General features: G+C 45.8%; 1 protein-coding gene across 1 annotated transcript; it reads right to left on the bottom strand.

Moving 5' to 3' along the window:
* Positions 1-628: 628 nt before the first annotated feature.
* Positions 629-1,726, bottom strand: RNF228 (ring finger protein 228). Its single transcript, XM_081813511.1, has one exon. The coding sequence runs from the start codon at positions 1,646-1,648 to the stop codon at positions 629-631; it is 1,020 nt and encodes a 339-aa protein (XP_081669637.1). The 5' UTR covers positions 1,649-1,726.
* Between the last annotated feature and the right edge of the window lie 18,220 nt (positions 1,727-19,946).

Genomic DNA, 19,946 nt, shown 5'->3' with positions numbered 1-19,946 from the left:
TGGCTCCCGCCGCCGCCCCACTCCCCCCCCCCCGCCGCCGCCCCACTCCCCGACACCGCTGCCCCCGGGCGGTGGACGTCACCCTCAGCGCCCCGGCTTCTTCGCCTTTCAGGACCGCCAGGAAGCAGGGAAAGCCTTCTCTCACGTTGACATCTCATTCATCCTTGCTCTGGACAATTCAAGTCCTTTCACGACTGCTGCAGAGGTGCGCGCGCACCTCTCCCCTCAAACTCTCTGGTCGCGGCCGCCAGAAAACCAGCTCTCAGGCGGGGCGGCGGGGGTCCCACTCCTCTTCCCCTTCTCTTTGCAAATCCTCGGACTCTGGGGAGGGACGGTCGTGCACTCTGGCGAGGACGAGGGTGGTGCGTGAAGCGGCGGCTGACCTTGCACAGTCTGTGGAGACGGGATTCCCCAGCAGCATCCCCGGCTCCTCGGTTTCCCTCTCCGACCCCGCGCGGGGCAGGCGGGGCGTGGGAGGCCGGAGAGGCGCAACACCCCGGCCCGGCGATGGCCGGGCGTCCGGGGGCCGCACGGAGAGGGCGAAGCTCGAGCCCGCGGAGCCGGAGACCCCCTCCTCTCTGGCGGCGCGGGGCTGGAGGTGCTGACGGAGGCCCGGCTTGCGGCCGCGCTACGTGTCGCTCCTCCGCATGCCGCCGCCGGCCGCCGCCCGCGCCCTCGGGCCACCCCCGCCGCCCCCAGCGGAGCTCGCGGCCGCACCCTCGGGCCGGTACTTGAGCCAGCAGATGACCCAAGTGACGACGACCGAGAAGAGCGCCAGGATGCTGGCCACCGACAGGCAGATGGGCCCCACGGGCGAAGGCGAGGGCGACCCGGTTGCCGGGGCAGCGCCAGGGGGCGCCCCGCCGCCGGGAGGTCCCCCGCCGCCGCCGTAGTGGTTGACGAAGATGAGGCCGGTGAAGAGCAGCACCACCATGGAGAGGAAGGAGAAGACGACGCACACGCAGCCGGCGGTGAGCGCGGCGCGCTTGCAGTTCTGGCAGCTCTCGTAGGCGCCCGGGGCGCGCAGGCCGGCGCGGGCGCGGGCGCGGGACCCGCGGGCGGCGTCCTCGGCGGGCGGCGGCCGCGGGGCCGGAGCCGGGGAGGGCGGCGGGGCGGCGGCGGGCGCGGAGCGGCGTGCCGGCAGCGGCGGGAGGCGGTCCTGGGGCAGCGGGTCGTGCGCGGCGCGCAAGGCCAGCGGGAAGGCCTCGGCGAGCTTGGTGTTGTTGGGCAGGCCGTGCACGCGGCTGTCGGGCAGCGGCGTGCGGTGGCGGCACACGGGGCACGCGATGGTGCCGAGCGGGCCGTGCCAGGGCTGCGGGCGCAGTGGGCGCTCAGGCGCGGCGCTGGCGGCGGCGGCGGCGGCGGCGCGGAGCTGCAGCTGGCTCAGGCACTCCTGGCAGAAGGTGTGCAGGCACGCCAGCAGCTTGGGCGCGCGCCGGTCCGCGTCGAAGTAGTTGTAACAGATTTTGCATTCGTAGTCCTCGAGCGGAGGGAGGCTGGAGACCGTCACCGCGGCGCTCCGAGCTCCCGCGTCCCCGCTGTCCCGGGCTCCCGCCGCGGGGACCCCGGCTCCTGTCGAGCTCCCGGGGCTGCTGCTTGGGCTCCGCTCGCCGCCGCCGCCGCCGCTGTCGCTCGCCGGCGCTGCCATGGCATGATCCGCCCCTCATCGGGGGCAAGGTGAGGCGCCTTCCTCCCCCTCGGTCGCCGCCTCGGCTCCCGCCGGGGAGGAGGCGCTTCTGCCTCCCCCCCTCGGGCTGCTGTCGCCTGGCGGGGGAGGCACCGCTAGCTGGGCCGGGCGGGGGCGCAGCGTCGACCGCCTGCCCCCGCCCCCTCCCCCCCCCGCCGCTGCCCCAAGGCGCGGGCGCCTGGGTCCCGCCCAGTCCCCTGGCGTTTCTCTGCGGTCCCCCTTGAGCCTCTCAAGGCCACTGTACTGGCCCCTTTGGATGTCGGTTTTTGTTGGACTTGGAATTGGAAGTGGAGGGATGTTGGGGGGCGGTGCGGGAACGAAATTTGGGGTGCGGCTGCTTAAGGATGTGGAGCCCTTGCGCACACACCCTCCCCCTTCCCGGCAAACAGGCAGGGGGTGGTGGTCGGAATCCTGGTCCTGCTTTTTTCTTGTTCCTCTCCCTCGCCCTACTTCCCTTTATCCTTGTTATTCCGCGCTTACTGCCCTTGGTCTTGGGCTGAGTCCCTGGCGGAGCCTCCTCTCCCCCCACCAGCAAGAGCTCACCGGTGATGTAATGCGGGACCCGCGCAGGGAGGGGCAGCAGCAGCCTGGGCAGCTGATGAGCAGCGCGGGTTCCTGTCCTTCGTGAAAATCGTGATCTCATTTCTCCGTCCAAGGGCGAAAGCCAGTGATCACCCAGCCATTTACACTTTCCACTTGCGTTAGCAAAGCCCAGGTAACCCTGCGGCATTCATTCACAGGCTGGAAGCGGAGGGCTGGCATTTTCATTTCACCATCTGGAGGAAATTTTGGAGCTAAACAGTATCTTTCTTTCCCCTTGAAATATTTCCTCCTGAGATTTAAGGAGGTACGAAGACACAGACTCATAGCCAGGTCTGGCTGATTTTCTGGCGCTGACCACAAGGGAGGAGATAGCTATTTCGTTGGTGCGCAGGCGTTTACAGAGGCAGCAGGGGGAAATGTTATCGTCAGACAGGTTCACGCAATTTCAAAGTCCGGCTTAAACTAACCCCTGGCACCATTCACCACCTTCCTCCACTTAAACTTTTAATACGCAAATGTAGAGAGCCAAAAATTCTGTGAGTAACCTAGGACAGATCTTCCTGATTTATTAAAACTAATGGAAGCCCCACTGGGCAGGTTAGCAAGAAGCAGCACTTCTTGAAGGAACACCCAGTAGAATACAGGACTAGTGGTTTTGGGGGACCATCCAAAAGGTGCTGTTCAGATATTCCTAACCACAAAGTTCTGTTCCCTTGTTTTTCTCCAGGTTGGACGTTCCCCCATGAAGAGAGAACCACAGCAAGGGAGAGGAAGAGGATGGTTCTCTTGGTTCCCATGAGATGGGAATGTTTCCACTTTTTCTCCAGGTTCTCTGCAGAAGGCAGTAAGATGCTCCAGAGAATGTTTGTGGAAAGGATGAATGAACAGGAAAGCAGCTGAAGGAAAAGGACAGAAAGAGACGGAGAAGCCACCAATGCAGGAATTGTCATAAACAACTAGTAAGTTTCTATGACATTTGAAAGTAAATTTACTTTTTATTGTCGGTGACTAGTGAATGTGATAGATGTCTTAAGTGTGAGGGATCTTAGGAAAACTCATTAGAGACCCCTTTAGCTTTCCATTTCCTAGTTTCAAATTTTATAAATATGATTTGGGGTAATACTCTTTCTTCTTAAAATATGTCATTTTGTGATAGGGGCTGTGATGAGCAGAGGGCAAGGTGATGGACATCAGGAGAAGGCCCTCATCTGGCCTTGGAATATTACAAAGTTATGCATACCAGCCTCTCAGTGAAGGAACTGGCTGCCTGTCCTTCTCTTTCTTTCCTTGAGCTGTATGATTGTGAATAGCCTGGAATCATACATTTTATTGCAGTTTTAAACCGAGTTCTTCTAATTAAGCCCTTTTAAAATTTTTTATTTCTTATTTTCTTAAGATTTTATTTATTTAAGAGAGAACGAGAACGAGCAGGGGGAGAGGCAGAGGGAGAAGCAGACTCCCCACTGAGCAGGGAGCCCAACTCAGGTTCACCCCAGGACCCTGGAATCATACCCTGAGCTGAAGACAGATGCTCAACTGACTGAGCCACCCAGGCGCCCCTTTTCTACTTAAGCCTTGATTGGCCCTTACTGAGAAGAGACATAAAGCTGATGTAGGAAACATTTAAAAACAGGGCATGGGGAAAAAAGAAGCACAAAAATAGGAGAGCTAGCGTGTATTTATGTCTTGTCCTTCCCATCCACCCAGTTCCTAGGACATATGCAGCTTCCATGCCAAAAGGGGATGGAAAAAGAGTTCTGAAAGTCCACATGTCTGCGCTGGGCAAAACAATTGAAGGTTTTGAATTTTCACTCGATTATGGATTCTCAGTATTGGATGGAAGAATGGAGAAATGGAGCATGGGGCTAAAGCGGAGTTTCTCAGCCTCAGCACTATTGACATCTTGAGCTGGATAATTCTTTGTTGTGGTGCTAATCTGTGCATTGTCAGATGTTTAGTGACATCCCTGGCCTCTACCCACTTGTCAGTCTCAACCCTTTCCCCAGTGGTGACATGGGGGGGGGGTAAGCCCCCCCCCCGGGGGGGGTATACTTACCCCTGCTGGAGAATCACAGGTCTCTACCAAAGTCACAGATTTAGTTATGGGGAAACCAAAAGCAAAAACATTTCCCAGCTTTTAATTGGTACAAGCAAAGATAGCCTTGGTAGTCAGAAGTAATTATTTAGTCGCTACCACCATTGTTTCTACAGCTCATGGTCGCTTCAATACCCTAGCACCCTCTTTGAGAGGTCCATACTTTCTATTGGTGGGATCAAAAACAATTGCCAGGATTCAGTTAGCAATGCTGGAATTCACTCTCTGTGTGTAGATGGCTTTTAAAAGGACCTAGCATCTCCAATCATTTATATCCTAGGGCCAGTCACTCATTTTTAGGACTCATAAAGGTGTCACATGGGGGTTTTTGAGAGTGCAGTGAGGAGCCATGACGTGCCTGAAGAGTGTGAGTTTGGGTGCCGCAGGCCACAGGTGTCCGCCCTGATGAGCTGTAAGGCCCAGCGCTCACAGTGTCGTCTGCAGCAGTAAGTAGTGAAGCTTGGTCATTCGTGTAGGAATTAGGCTTTCCTTGTGGTGAAAACTGTGTTGAAAGGGATTCTTAAGTCAGAAACAAGGAACTCAATATTCACATCAGGGTTTGAACTGGCTTTGCTCATGAATCCTGCTCAAGCCTTGAATATATTTGGTACTCAATATTGGCTGAATTGGTTTCTTTTTGAAGACTCTTTTCGAGTAAATGAAAGACACCAGTGGTCTCGGGTAAATCTTTTATATATATCTCCTCCTTCGACTGTCTAAAGAGAGAGAATGTTTAGTTTTAGGGTTAATCGTCCTGCGTCCAAACGCTAGGTCTCGTCCTCACCTCCTCTATAGCATTAGATATGCTAGTTAGCTTCTCTGTGCCTCAGTTTTCCAAACTTTAAAATGGGAATGAGTAGTGACCTAAGTCTGTTGTGAAGATTGAATATATTCTACACATAACACACAGAGTTCCCGCCCTCTGTTAACACTCAATATTGTTTCTGTCAGGCATTTCTATTCCTGACCTCAGCAGTCCTCACAAATGCCCTATGAGAGAAGCCCAGAAGGTTTGTGTCACCAGCCCAAGGTGACAAGCCAATAGGGACAGAGCGGTTCTAACCCAGGTCTTCCACTATTTCAGAGATAGAGACACATTTAGCATCTCAGTCAGAAAGACAAGGAGGAGGAGCCCTGACCTAGGAATCTAACCACGTGTTATTGATCTGTTAGTCATAATAAATAAAGCCCTGTATAAAATATGAGGACAAAGTGAAGTCTCATTGGTAATATTGGAAGAATAGATGTATAGTCAGATAATGCCACTCAGAAGCAAGTAGTAAATGAGTCAATCAAAAAGTTGACATTTAAAAATAGAAACTGGGTTGATTCAATTAGACATTTATTGAGGTCCTACTCTGGCAGGCGTTATTGCTGTGTGCTAAGGTACCTGGCCTCCAGAAACGAAGACTTTAATAGAGGACATTAAACATTTGTGCAAAACTCGGAGGCAGAATGAGGCAAGTTTGTGGTCCAGGGACAAGGTCTGGTGGGAATAAAGAGGAGAGAGAAGTTATTTCTGCTCTGGGGAGGTAAGAAGTTTCCACAGACTCATGGTCAGTGAATTGTAGAGGATTTGGGAAAATGCAGAGAGAAAGACATTCAAGGCAGCAGCAGGGAAAGCGGTGTGTTGAGGGCATGGCAGGTGGCCTGCTTCAGAGAGAGCATGCAGTGTGTAGGACAGTGTCAGGGGAAACTGAGAACACTGTACTAGGAGGATTGGGCTTAATTCTGTAGACAGCTGGATGGTCGAAGGTCAGCATAGGGCAGGAGTGTCCGTGAGAGGTTGAGCTTGGGAGTGGTACATATCAATTAAAAAGTTACTTTAGGCACTAGATCTCATTGCTCTATCCTGCAAAGATATAACTTCTAAAAGAATTAATGTATTCCATTTATGGTGGTAAGTTTTCTCCCATTGTGTAGAGACAGTATGGTCTAGTGGTTAAGAACACTAGTAGCTGCTTACTAGCTGTGTAGTCCTGGAAAAGTTACTTAACCTTTCTGTGCCTCAGTTTTCTCTCCTGTAAAATGAGAGAGTGTTCTCTACTTCAGAGGGTTGTTGTAGGGTCAGAATGAGTTAATATTTGTTCAGCTTCAAACAGTGCCTAGTACATGGTAAGAAAAGAAGCTAACCAAACAGGCCCAATCTGCAGTGATTCAAAAGATGCTTTTTCTGGGGCACCTGGGTGGCTCAGTGGGTTAAGCATCTGACTCTTGATTTCGGCTCAGGTCATGATCTCAAGGTCTTCAGGCTTGGGGCTCAGCGTGAAGTCTGCTTGTTCTTCTTCCTCCCTCCCTCGCCCCTCCCCCACTTGCTCCTGAGCATGCGTGCATGCTCTCTCTGTTTCTCTCTAAAATAAAGAATAAATAAATAAGTAAATAAATTTATTTTTTTAATATTTTATTTATTTATTTGACAGAGAGAGACACAGCGAGAGAGGGAACACAGGCAGGGGGAGTGGGAGAGGGAGAAGCAGGCTTCCCACGGAGCAGGGAGCTGGATGAGGGGCTCGATCCCAGGAGTCTGGGATCATGACCTGAGCTGAAAGCAGATGCTTAACTGACTGAGCCACCCAGGCGCCCCAATAAGTAAATAAATTTTAAAAAATCTTTAAAAAGACCCAAAAGATTCTTTTTCTAGGAGAATTATCATTTCTTTTTTGGTAAATAAAAATAATTCATAAGGAAAACTCTCTCAACCAGGTGATCAAAGTTAACTTCCATAGTGGTAAGTCAAGCTGATCACGTGTACCCTTGATATGTATGGAGAATGGTACTTTCTGTGATAGTCCTCTCAAAAACCTGTAGCCCCAGTTTAAACATGGGAAAACATCAGACAAATCCCAATAGAAGGATATTCTACAAAACACTTGACCAGGATGTCCCCAGACTGTCAGGGTCATCAAAAACAGGGACAGCCTAGGGCACCTGGGTAGCTCAGTTGGTTAAGCGACTGCCTTCAGCTCAGGTCATGATCCTGGAGTCCCGGGATCGAGTCCCGCATCGGGCTCCCTGCTCAGCAGGGAGTCTGCTTCTCCCTCTGACCCTCCCCCCTCTCATGTGCTCTCTCTCTCTCATTCTCTCTCTCAAATAAATAAATAAAATCTTAAAAAAAAAAACAGGGACAGCCTGAGAAACTGTCACAGCCAAAAGGAGCGTAAGGAGCCAGGACAACTAAATGTGAGGGGAGATCCTGAATGGGAGACTGGTATAAGAACAACAACAAAGACGTTTGGCGAAAATGGGAGCGCCTGGGTGGCTCAGCAGTTAAGGGTTTGCCTTCGGCTCAGGTCATGATCCCAAGTCTTGGGATCAAGCCCCGCATCGGGCTCCCTGCTCAGCGGGAAGCCTGCTTCTCCCTCTCACACTCCCCTTGCTTGTGTTCCCTCTCTCGCTGTCTCTCTCTGTCAAATAAATAAATAAATCTTAAAAAAAAAAAAAAAAGACGTTAGGCGAAAACTAAGGAAATCTGAATAAAGCGTGGACTTTAGTGTTATCATGTATCAATATTGACACATTAGTTATGATAAATGTGGCCTATTAACATAAGATGTGAATAATAGGGGAAACTGAGTAAGGAGTATATGGGAACTCTCTATGTTATAGTTGTAATTTTTCTGTAAATCTAAAACTATTCTAAAATGAAAAGCTTATTTTTTTTAAATGTGGCCAATTCATGGGAACTTGCAATCACAAGGCCACTAACGTTCCTTAGGATTAAGACGTATCTGCTTACTGTGCATTTATATCATTTCAAGTAAAATCCAGTAAGCAAGATTTGGAAAACCTTCCAAGGAAACATTTGATTTAGTATTTATTCCATTAGAGTATCTTAATACTTTTTACAATGTGCAAATAATAGTAATTTTTAAAAATGTATAGAAATTGTTCAACTACTTTGAAGAAAATTCAGGAAAGAGAATTTTATTATTCTTTTTTTTCTTTTTAATTCTTATGTTAATCCCCATACATTACATCATTAGTTTTAGATGTAGTGTTCCATGATTCATTGTTTGTGCATAACACCCAGTGCTCCATGCAGAATGTGCCCTCCTCAATACCCACCACCAGGCTAACCCATCCTCCCACCCCCCTCCCCTCTAGAACCCTCAGTTTGTTTTTCAGAGTCCATCGTATTATTTTTTTTTAAAGATTTTGTTGTTGTTGTTTTTAAGTAATCTCTACACCCAACATGGGGCTCGAACTTACAACCCCAAGATCAAGAGTCAAATGCTCTACCCACTGAGCCATCCAGGTGCCTCAGGAAAGACAATTTTTTAAAAATATTTTATTTATTTACTTTGACAGAGAGAGACACAGCGAGAGAGGGAACACAAGCAGGGGGAGTGGGGGAGGGAGAAGCAGACTTCCCGCCGAGCAGGGAGCCCAATGCGGGGCTCGATCCCAGGACCCTGGGATCACAACCTGAGCTGAAGGCAGATGCTTAACGACTGAGCCACCCAGGTGCCCCTAGCTTGCTATTTTAAATGAAGAGGCCAGGCAAGCCCATCAGATAAAGTGATATTTGAGCACAGACATTAAGGAAGTGAGGGACAGAACCATGTGGTACTCCAAGAGTGCCCCAGCAAAGTAAAGAGCACGTTCAAAGGTCCTGAGGTAAGAGCATACTTGATGTGTTCCAGGAACAGCAAGGAAGCCAATGGCAGGAGCAGAGTGAGGTAGGGGAGGGGATAGGAGATGAGGTCACAGTAGGTGTCAGAGTAGAGCTGATCATACAGGGTCTTGCACACCATTTTAATGATTTTTGGTTTTTAATTAGAATGAAATGAGAAGCCATTGAAGGGTTTCGAGCAGAGAAGTACAGGATCTGCTTTAGGTTTCAAAAGAATCACTATAGCTGCTGGGTGAAGAATAGATTAGAGGGCAAGTTTAGAAACAGGTAACCTGGGTAGGTGGCTCTGATTAGCAAACTAGAGAGAGGAAGGTGCTCAAATTCCCTGGGACTGCTTGGATTCTGTACGTGAACAGAAGGCTGACAGTACTCACTGATGTGGGGAGTGAGGGACTGAGATCAGTTTCCAAGGAGGCTTCCAGGGCTTTTGTCCCAAATCCAAAAACTCCAGCTTACATGTTTTAGTCAATAGCAATCATTAATTTAACAACTATGGAATAAGCATTTTTCCATGATATTAATACTTTTTATAATCAGGACATCCTTCATTTCCTTGTTCAAATATAGTAAGAGGGATGCTTGATGCTGACCATCCAATCCAAAATTGCAACCTCCTCCCCACTTCCTGTCCTTCTTACCCTGCTGAATTTCATTCTGTAGCTACAATTGTCGGGACCCAATGCAAACTGAAAATGTGGAACACTCGTTAAAAAATTATTAAGAATTTCAAGAAGCTGGGACGCCTGGGTGGCTCAGTCGTTAAGCGTTTGCCTTCGGCTCAGGTCATGATCCCCAGGGTCCTGGGATCGAGCCTTGCATCGGGCTCCCTGCTCGGCCAGGAGCCTGCTTCTCCCTCTCCCACTCCCCCTGCTTGTGTTCCCTCTCTAGCTGTCTCTCTCTCTCTGTCAAATAAATAAATAAAATCTTTAAAAAAAAAAAAAAAAGAATTTCAAGAAGCTTAGGGCGCCTGGGTCGCTCAGTTGGTTAAGCTTCCGACTCTTGGTTTCTGCTCAGGTCATGATCTCGTCCGTAGTCAGGGGATAGAGCCCCACATCGGGCTCTGTGCTCAGTGCAGAGTCTGCTCAGATTCTTTCTTCCTCCCCCTCTGTCCCTCCCCACTCTGGCTCTCTCTCTCAAATAAATAAATAAAACCTTTTAAAAAAAAGAATTTCAAGAAGTTTGCCAGCAGAGCATTAACGCAAGTGGGAGGCCCTTCTGAGTACAGGGCCCTGTCACAAACCTGAGAAGCCAGCCCTGCATACACATGTCCTATGTTTAACTAGCTGTTTTGTTTACTCTCTGTCCATCCTCATATTGACATAAGTCTGTGGAGGATAAGGTTCTTGTGTTTTGTTCCCTGCCCTATCACAATGGCTAGAATAGCACCTAGCACATAACTGACACTCAAAAAATATTTTTGAATAAATAAGTGATTTTATGTTTTTTTTAAGATTCTATTTATTTATTTGAGAGAGAGATAGAGAGTGCAAGAGAGAGAGCACGAGCTGGGGGAAGGGGAGAGGCAGAGGGAGAAGCACACTCCCTGCTGAGCAAGGAGCCTGCCACAGGGCTCAGTCCCAGAACCCTGGGATCTTGACCTGAGCCGAAGGCAGACACTTAACCACCTACGCCCCAGGAATAAGTGATTTCAAATGGCTGATTAACATTTTACCCAATTACTCTCACATAAATTTTTTTTTTTACAGTAGGCTCCAGACCCAGTATGGAGCCCAATGTGGGGTTTGAACTCCCAACCCTGAGATCGAGACCTGAGCTGAGATCAAAAGTCGGATGCTTAATCCACTGAGCCACCCAGGTGCCCCTCTACCATAATTTTCTTGAGCATTCTTTCATCAGTGGATATTTGGGTGGAATATTTTGCTACTATAGATCATGTGGCAATTAAAATCTTCATCATATAGCCTTTGCTATATTTTGGATTAATTCTCTAAGACTGATTCTCAGAAGTGGAATTTTTATAGACCATTGTCCTTGAAAAATGCAGTTTGCAAAATGTGTTGGCTGGATGACTTTACATCATCTTAAGCATTAATTATCCTTGACAATTTGACTTGTTATTTAGAAACACATTTTATCACCTGAGAAAATGCTTTCATTCTGTTAATATCTGTTTATGAAAGGAAGAGTTTTTTTTCAAAAAGAATAACTTTTTTCTCTTCAAGAACTTTAGTGCAGGTATAAAACCATATCTTGTCCTATTGCTTGCTTTAATTTTGTTTCAGCAAGATATGAGTAAAGAAGGAATAATCAGATAGATTTTGTAGTTAACATAATAAATTCATCCCATTTCCTCATATATTTTCTTGTCTCGTTGGATTTTTGGTGTTTTTTTTTTTTAAGATTTTATTTATTTATTTGAGAGAGAGAATGAGATAGAGAGAGCATGAGAGGGGGGAGGGTCAGAGGGTGAAGCAGGCTCCCCGCTGAGCAGGGAGCCCGATGCGGGACTCGATCCCGGGACTCCAGGATCATGACCTGAGCTGAAGGCAGTGGCTTAACCAACTGAGCCACCCAGGCGCCCTGATTTTTGGTGTTTTAATACTCTGCTTAAACTCTAGTTTATGCAAGAAGATGCATGTCTGTTATGCTCCCCAGGGACTATTTGTAGTTGCTTTTAAGAGTTTTCACTTTCTTTAATTATTTGAGTTGCCCACCAAAAGAGAGAAGCTTGGGGCTTCCGGGGTTCAGAATCCCATGTCTTTGCCATTGCTTATGCAAACCTATGAAGTGCTTCATGTCCCAGAGCTTATCCCAGCTGGTGGAGTGATTGGTACTGTGGTTGGTTTCTATGTCAGCTGGCTGTCACCAAGGCTTGTCAAGCATCTACACCCCAGCGCAAAACAGAATCAGTCCTAAACAAGATGGGAGATAAGTCAGAGCATCATAGACTCTTGTGTCTTAAAATGTTTTTTTTTCTTTTATGTAAGGAATTTGAAAAATGCTTTTCTGCTCTTAAATTTGTAGATCAGCAATATTTTGCAATTTCTTTGTTTTTCTACTTCCATTTTACAATAACGGTGCTAATATAGACCATGAAAGTCCAAATCATTTACCCAAGGCCATGGGGTAAATTCAGCTAAAATCCAAAGCTATATTTCTCTGAAGGCTGTAGGGGAGAATTCGTTTCCTTGCCTTTTCCAGCTTCTAGAAGATGCCTGCATTCCTTGCCTCATGGCCACCTCACTCCAAGCTTACATCTCCTCTAACTCTGACTCTGACCCTCCTGCTTCCCCCTCACAAGGACCCCATGATTGCACTGGGCCCTCCTAGATAATCCAGGATACCATCCCTATCTCAAAATCTGTAACTTAATCACGTTGGCAAAGTCCCTTTTGCAGGTATGTAAAGTAAGATATTCATAGGTTCTTAGGATGCGGATGTGGACATCTTTAGGGGCCATTATTTTCTTGACCATATAAGCTCTGCGGCCCCAATAAGGCTGCTCACAGCTGGTGACTAGTCCTTATGTTGCATCTGCCCCAGCGCCTACTCATTTGTAAAAGAGCTGAGAGAAGCAATATTTCTCAGCCCATTATGGCCCACCAGTGGGCTGCAGTAGACCAGTTAGGAAACTTTTCTATAAAATGTAATCATGTAAAAGCAGATTTTTTTGTCATAGGAGTGCCAGCACCCACATTTCCATCCCTGAGAACTTTCTCCTGCAACGAGAGTCCCCTTTGCTGCCTGGAGTATTGAGGAATTAATGCCCCCAGGAGTAGCCCTCAACCAAGGACTAATGAGAGCTGGTGTATTCATATCCCAGCTCCCTCATCCCTCCTCAGGCAAGTGAATTCTGGGGCACGTGTTTTCTCCTTGCTCTCAGAGTTTCCCCAGCAGAATTAAGCTCCAGACATTCACAGTGGGAGCTGGCTTGACAGGGTGCCCTTCAGTGGCTGTCTTCCCTTTCCTGCTTCCTGTTCTTACCTCCCTAATTGGTGTTCCCTTGGGATCACCTATTCTGGAAGAACTCCAGTTAGGATGTGGGGAAAAGCTTTGAAAAGAAGGGAGAGCAGAAAAAAAATGCTCAGACACGTTTGCAAAAGCTTTTCTTGTTGAACCTTTCTTGAACTAAAAACTGGAGTGGGGGTAATAGTAACCCATAGATATATTTTAGGGGATTCCAGGATGTGAATATTTGTCTCTCACTTCTAGAGCGTGTCCTGGGGTGATTCCAAGCCGCTGAGAGAAGCTGCACCCCAAAGGTTCAGAGTACATTGTAGCAATGCGGTAGGGGCAGTTCCATGGGGAGAGAATTAGACCCAGTTCGTTCCACCACCCAGTTTCGAGTCTCCTGATGCCCCAGTGCACTCCAGGAGAGCACACAAAACCTCCTGAGCCTGAGTGGGGAGCAGATGTGTCTGAGACAGTCCAGAGGTAGGTCGTGGTTGGGAGAGGGAAGAGGCAGATGGACCTGAGAGGGGAAGTCCCAGCAACAGAGCATCAGGTGCACCAGGGACCAAGATGGGATGATGGTCACCTGAGCAGAGGCCAGCAAGGACCCACTTGCTCCTCCCTACCTCCTGCCTCTGCCCTCCTTGGCCCCAGATGCCATCCAGAGTAAGAGGAGAGAGAAGGCCACAGTCCTGAACTGACTGAACCATTACCCCAAAAAGGTGATTTGTAAACTGGAAAAGAAGTGACCAAATTTTTGGCAAAATTAAGTTTGTTCTTTTGCTATTACTCAAGAAAAATTGGGGGGGGGCTTATAATTCAGGAGCATATAATATTACACCTGCCACTGGAGAAGATATTTCATTTCCCATTATGTGTTTTAACTGTGGTCCACCGTTCATGTGGCACCATGAAAGTAACCCTAGGAAAACACAGGTTAACTGGATAATATGGAATAACATAAACGTATTAAACTAAAACCAGTTTATTTTTCAATGTTCACACACAAGTGCATACACACACACACACACATTCCCCTGAACTGCTATGCCCTTATGGCTCTAAGGAAGTGGATGGGTCAGTACCACGTTGGGAAAGAGGCCTCATGAAGAGCTCAGGTAAGGCTAGCCTGGGAGGGTCTGCAGGGAGAAGGGACAGGAGACTAAGGTGTCAGACAAATGTGTCTCGGCTCCCTCCTTCTGGCCAATGAAGCCCGACAGGTGAGGTGGAGCCTCAGAACTTGTTATTAGGTGATATGAGGGGATTATTGTTGATTTTGTTTGGTATAATAATAACAGTGGGATTATGAAAAAAGTTCTTATCTTCTCTGTCTAGTGATATAGGAGAAAGAGTATGATATCTTGAATTTGCTTTAATATACCGCAGCAAAAATAAATATATAGATAAATACATTTAAAAGTGGGAGAGGGACACCTGGGTGGCTCAGTCGGTTAAGCGTCCAACTCTTGATTTTGGCTCAAGTCATGATCTCAGGGTCAAGGGATCAAGTCCCGTTTGGGGCTCCGTGCTCAGGACGGAGTCTGCTTGTCCCTCTCCTTCTGCTCCTCCCCTTGCTTGCGCTCTCTCTCTCAAATAAACAAATAAAATCTTAAAAAAAAAAAATTAAAGTGAGAGAATAGAAGAAATAAGATTGTCACCATGTATAAAAATTGTTCAAGCTGGATGATAGGAATTCAGGTATTAATTATACTACTTTCTTTTGTGATATTTGAAAATGTTCCTATCAGTTGTTAATCTTAGAGACAGACTCAAAATTGGCAGCATTCTTATTAAAATAGCCCTAATATGGCTCACATCTTTGAAGGTCCCACTAGCACTTTGGTTTTAAGGGACTAGAGAAAATCATCTTGAATTCAGCTCTTTCATTCATTATTTTTTCTTGACTCTTTTCTCAGCCTTCGTTAAGAAATCAAGGAAGAGCTAAGGGGGGGGTTGGGGAACCCCGATGTCAAACCAAGTCTTTACGGGATCACTGCCCAGTGCAAGTCCTATGGGTTCTTCTCTCCTGTCTTTTCTCCCACAGGCTGCTCAGGCACCACTAGAGCCCAGAGCCCTACCCTTATCATTCCAGATATCTCTGAGTCATTGCTCCAAAACCCGGAATGAGTGGATCAAGGGAGACGAAGAGGATGTGTAGGAGGTTATCAATGAATGCTATATGAGCAGAATGGAAAAACTAGAGCTTCCTATGCAGTGACCATATATGGTCTGTGTTGCTCTCTGTTACTCAGATCTTTTAAAAGATTCAGAGAGATGCAGGTCTTGCAGGTGGGTCCTCTCCTTACCTCGGAAAGTCTATGAGGTTAAATTGCCCCACCTTCATCTCTGGGAGCCAAGAGATTGTGCCTCATGTGCCAACCAGCTGCAGGCTCAGTTCTAGTCCAGCTTTTCCATGCTCCAATCATTTGGTATCCTTTGTATGACAAAGGCAAAATTAACTGGACATGCATGCAATGTACATTTCTCCAAAAGGCCTTTTTGCAGCCTGACCCTTTTAATCAAGTCTGTATGGTTGATGGAGAAAAAAATTTTCCCCTCTTGTTAAATCTGCCCTTTGATTAGATGCTATAAAAATAATTAGGTAGAAAATGTGTTTTAAAGATAGAAAATCTCTTCTCCTTGAGCTATGAATCTTCTCTTTGAGAGGCAAAAACCAAGTGCAGTATTTTTAATACAAAGATAAGCAGCTTCTTGGATGCCACACAGGAGAAAAGACAGCTGCGATTGTATTGCATTTCTTTTTTCTTTTTTTTTTTTAAAGATTTTATTTATTTATTCATGAGAGATAGAGAGAGAGAGGCAGAGGCAGAGGGAGAAGCAGACTCCCCGCGGAGCAGGGAGCCCGATGCGGGACTCGATCCCAGGACCCTGGGATCATGACCTGAGCCGAAGGCAGACGCTTAACCGACTGAGCCACCCAGGCATCCCTTGTATTGCATTTCTGACTGGTGTCTGTGCGGATGCTTCTATCGCTGCTATGAATCCCAAAACTAAAGGCTGCCCGAATGCGGGAAAATATAAGGCAATGGAGTTCCCAGCCTGACACCAGGGATTGTCTTGACCTCTAGAGAGAATAAAGGCCAAAGATGATATAAGGCTGTACACAAAATATCTAACCATACCTTCAACTGGAAGAAGAGGGATTGTGGGTGCTCGTGGACCACGGGTGTTGAGGAGATGGCCCAGCCTCTGAGACTCTAGTGTCTTGAATTCTTTGCAGAGTCCTGGGTACTGAAAGTCTTCCCAGACACTGGATGGCCAAGCAGCTCCTTGATGTGATTAATCTCCAACTGCAAAATTTAAAAGGAAAGGGGATTTCAAATGAAAATATGTGGAATTTAAGAAACAACACAGAGGATCATAGGGGAAGGGAGGGAAAAATAAGATGAAATCAGAGAAAGAGAGACAAACCATAAGAGACTCTTAACTATAGGAAACAAACTGAGGGTTGCTGGTGGGGAGGGAGGTGGGGGGATGGGGCAACTGGGGGATGGGCATTCAGGAGGGCACATGATGTGATAAGCACTGGGTAATATATACAACTGATGAATCACTGAACTCTACCTCTGAAACTAATTATACACTATATGTTAATTAATTGAATTTAAATTAAATTAAATTGAATTAAAAAAATTTCAGACCCACTGTGAAATTCTCACTCTTGAGCTCTTTTGTTTTGCATACCTGTATAGTCAATTTATAATCTCTTAAGTCTTCTGACTCCAAGACAAATTTTTAAAAAGATCTTCTACCTTTGGTTAGAACAAAAATAAAGGTGAACAGAAGAAGCACGAAAAATGTCTGGATGTAAATGACCTCGATTCATCTGTGAGTAGTCCTAGGACAGTCGCTGTTTTGTGTTTGTGTGGCAAAAAGTACGTAACACACAGTTTACCATCTTAGCCATTTTTAAGTGTCCAGCTTAGTAGTTTTCAGAATATTCACATTGTTGTGAAACAGATCTCCAGAAATTTTTCATCTTGCAAAACTGAAAATTAGACAGCTCTCCCTCTGCTCCCTCCCCCCAGCTTCTGGTAACCACCATTCTACTTGCAATTTCTATGGATTTAACTACTTTAGATACCTCATACTAGTGGAATCATACAGTATATGTATTTTTGTGACTGGCTTATTTCACTTAGCATAACGTCCTCAAGATTCATCCATGTTGTAGCATAGACAAGATTTCTTTCCCTTTTAAGATTGAATAACAATCCATTGTATGTATATACCACATTTTGATTTTTTGGTTTTTTGCTTTTTTGTGGGGTTTTTTGTTTGTTCATTTGTTTTTAAAGATTTTATTTATTTATGTGTCAGAGAGAGAGAGAGCACAAGCGGGGGGAGCAGCAGGCAGAGGGAGAAGCAGACTCCCAGCTGAGCAAGGAGCCCAATGCGGGACTTGATCCCAGGACCCTCGATCCCAGTTGAATCATGACCTGAGCTGAAGGCAGCAGCTTAACCGACTGAGCCACCCAGGTGTCCCGATATACCACATTTTGTATATCTATTTCATCTGTCAATGGATATTTGGGTTGCTTCCACATCTTGGCTATTGTAAATAGTGCTGCTATGAACATGGATGTGCAAATATCTCTTCAAGATCCTGCTTTCCATTCTATAGATATAAACCAGAAGTGGGATGGCTGGCTCATATGGTAGTTCTCTTTTTAATTTTTAAATTTAATCTGTGTTCCATAGCAGTTATACCATTTTACAACCCCCCCCCACACACACACACACAACAGTACACAAGGGTTCCAATTTCCCCACACACTCACTAATATTTGTTATGTTCTGGTGTTTTTTTTTCTTTGATAGTAGCCATCCTAATGGGTATGAAATGATATCTTATTTTTTTGATTTGCATTTCTCTGATGATTAGTGATGTTGAGCATCTTTTCACATTCTTGTTGACCATTTTTATACGGTCATCTTTGGAGAAATGTTTATTCATGTCTTTTGTCTATTTTTTAATTGGTTGATTCCTGTTGTTGAGTTGGGCGTATTTTTTGGGGTTTTTTTACAAATCTATTTATTTTTTTAAGTAGGCTCCATGCCCAGTGTGGAGCCCAACATGGGGCTTCAACTCACGACCCTGAGGTCAAGACTTAAAATCAAGAGTTGGACACTTAACTGACTGAGCCACCCAAGTGCCTCATGGGTGTTCTTTATATACTCTGGATATGAATCCCTTTTCAGATATATGATTTGCAAATATTTTCTCTCATTCTGTAGGTTGCCTTTTCACTCTGCTGATTGTGTCCTTTGATGCACAAGTTTCTAAGTTTGATGTAGTCTCATTTGTCTATTTTGCTTTTGTTCTCTGTGCTTTTGGTGTGATATCCAAGAAATCCTTGTGACATCCAATATCATGAAGCTTTCTCCCTTCATTTTCTTCCAGGAGTTTTGTAGTTTTAGGTCTTATGTTCAACGATTCAATCCATTTTTATTTAATTTTTATATAGGGTGCAAGATAAGAGTCCAACTTTATTCTTTTGTATGTACATATCCAGTTTTCTAACGCCTTTTGTTGAAGAGACTGTCCTTTCCCCATTGGATGATCTTGGCACCCTTGTTGAAGGTCATTTGACCATATATGTGAGGATTCGTTTCTGAGCTCTGAATTAAAAAAAAAAAATTTTTTTTTTCTTTAATTTATTTGAGAGAGAGAGAACATGAGCAGTGGGGAGAGGCAGAGGAAGAGGGAAAGCAGACTCCCTGCTGAGCAGGGAGCCTGATGCAGGGCTCAATCAGGACCCTGAGATCATGACCTGAGCTGAGAGCAGATGCTTAACCATCTGAACCCACCCAGGCACCCCATGAGCTCTATATTCGATTGCATTAGTCTATTGGTCTGTCTTTATGCCAGTACCACACTGCTTTGATTACTGTAGCTTTGTAATTCTTTTAATTTTTTTATTTTTAAGTAAAATAAATAAACCCCAGCATGGAGCCCAACACGGGGCTTGAGCTCATGACCCTGAGATCAAAACCTGACCCAAGATCAAGAGTCAGATGCTCAACCGACTGAGCCACCCAGGCACCCCTGTAATTTTTTTTAAATCAGAAAGTGTGGGTCCTCCAGTTGTCTTCTTCTTTTTTTAAAATTGTTTTGGCTATTCAGAGTTCCTTAAGATTCCATCCATTAGGATGAATTTTCCTGTATCTTCAAAAAATGCCCCTGGGATTTTTGATAGAAATTGCCCTGACAGTCATTGTTCTTTAATAAATGCAATGGAGAATCTCAAAAAAAGTGGTGAAAGTTACCAAGGCAGCAGACAGAAGCTTGATAGCTAGAAGCATGTATAATTTTCTCAACCTCTTTGTAAAATAAAACTATCACAGCAGAAAATTATACCAGTAAATGTATTTGTCTTAGTATGTCTTTTTCTCAGATCTCTACAAATTAAATGGTGGTCCTTAGGAGAAAGGGAAGAGAGAATCAGTTGTTTCCTTTGAGCAGTAATTTTTTTTTAAGATTTATTTATTTTAGAGAGAGAGAGAGCAAGCGAGCAGTGGAGGAGGGGTAGAAGGAGAGGGAGAAAAAATCTCAAGCATACTCTGCACTGAGCAGAGCCTGATGTGCGGGGCTTGATCTCATGACCCTGAGATCACAACCTGAGCTGAAACCAAGAGTCGGGCGCTTAACCAACTACGCCACCCAGGCATCCCAAGAACATAGTAATTTTAATAATAACAATAATAGAAAAAAAAAAAACAATAATAGTAGTGATTGCCATGGTATCATATAATTTGTTTAGCATTTATGTTATATAAAGCATTATAGTCCATTATATCATTTTATTTTAGTCCAAAGCAGCATGTCCCAAAGTTATGATCCCTGGAATACTGGTTCCTGGGAATCATTGCAAACTACATTCTTTTATACTCTGCACTTAGGGATTCATTGTTAAAAGCTGTGAGAAGTCCTGCTGCAGATATATAAAGAAATCAGTTCAGTTTTATATAAACCAGTGTTTACCAAACTGTTATGGCTACAATTTTTTTTTTTAGTAAACTTTGTTAATGTCCCATGAATGTAAGGTATGACT

Source organism: Leptonychotes weddellii, chromosome 3, assembly GCF_054177405.1.
Source record: "Leptonychotes weddellii isolate Sample4059 chromosome 3, ASM5417740v2, whole genome shotgun sequence".
NCBI classification, from domain to species: domain Eukaryota; kingdom Metazoa; phylum Chordata; class Mammalia; order Carnivora; family Phocidae; genus Leptonychotes; species Leptonychotes weddellii.
This window is presented reverse-complemented; position numbering and strand designations above follow the sequence as displayed.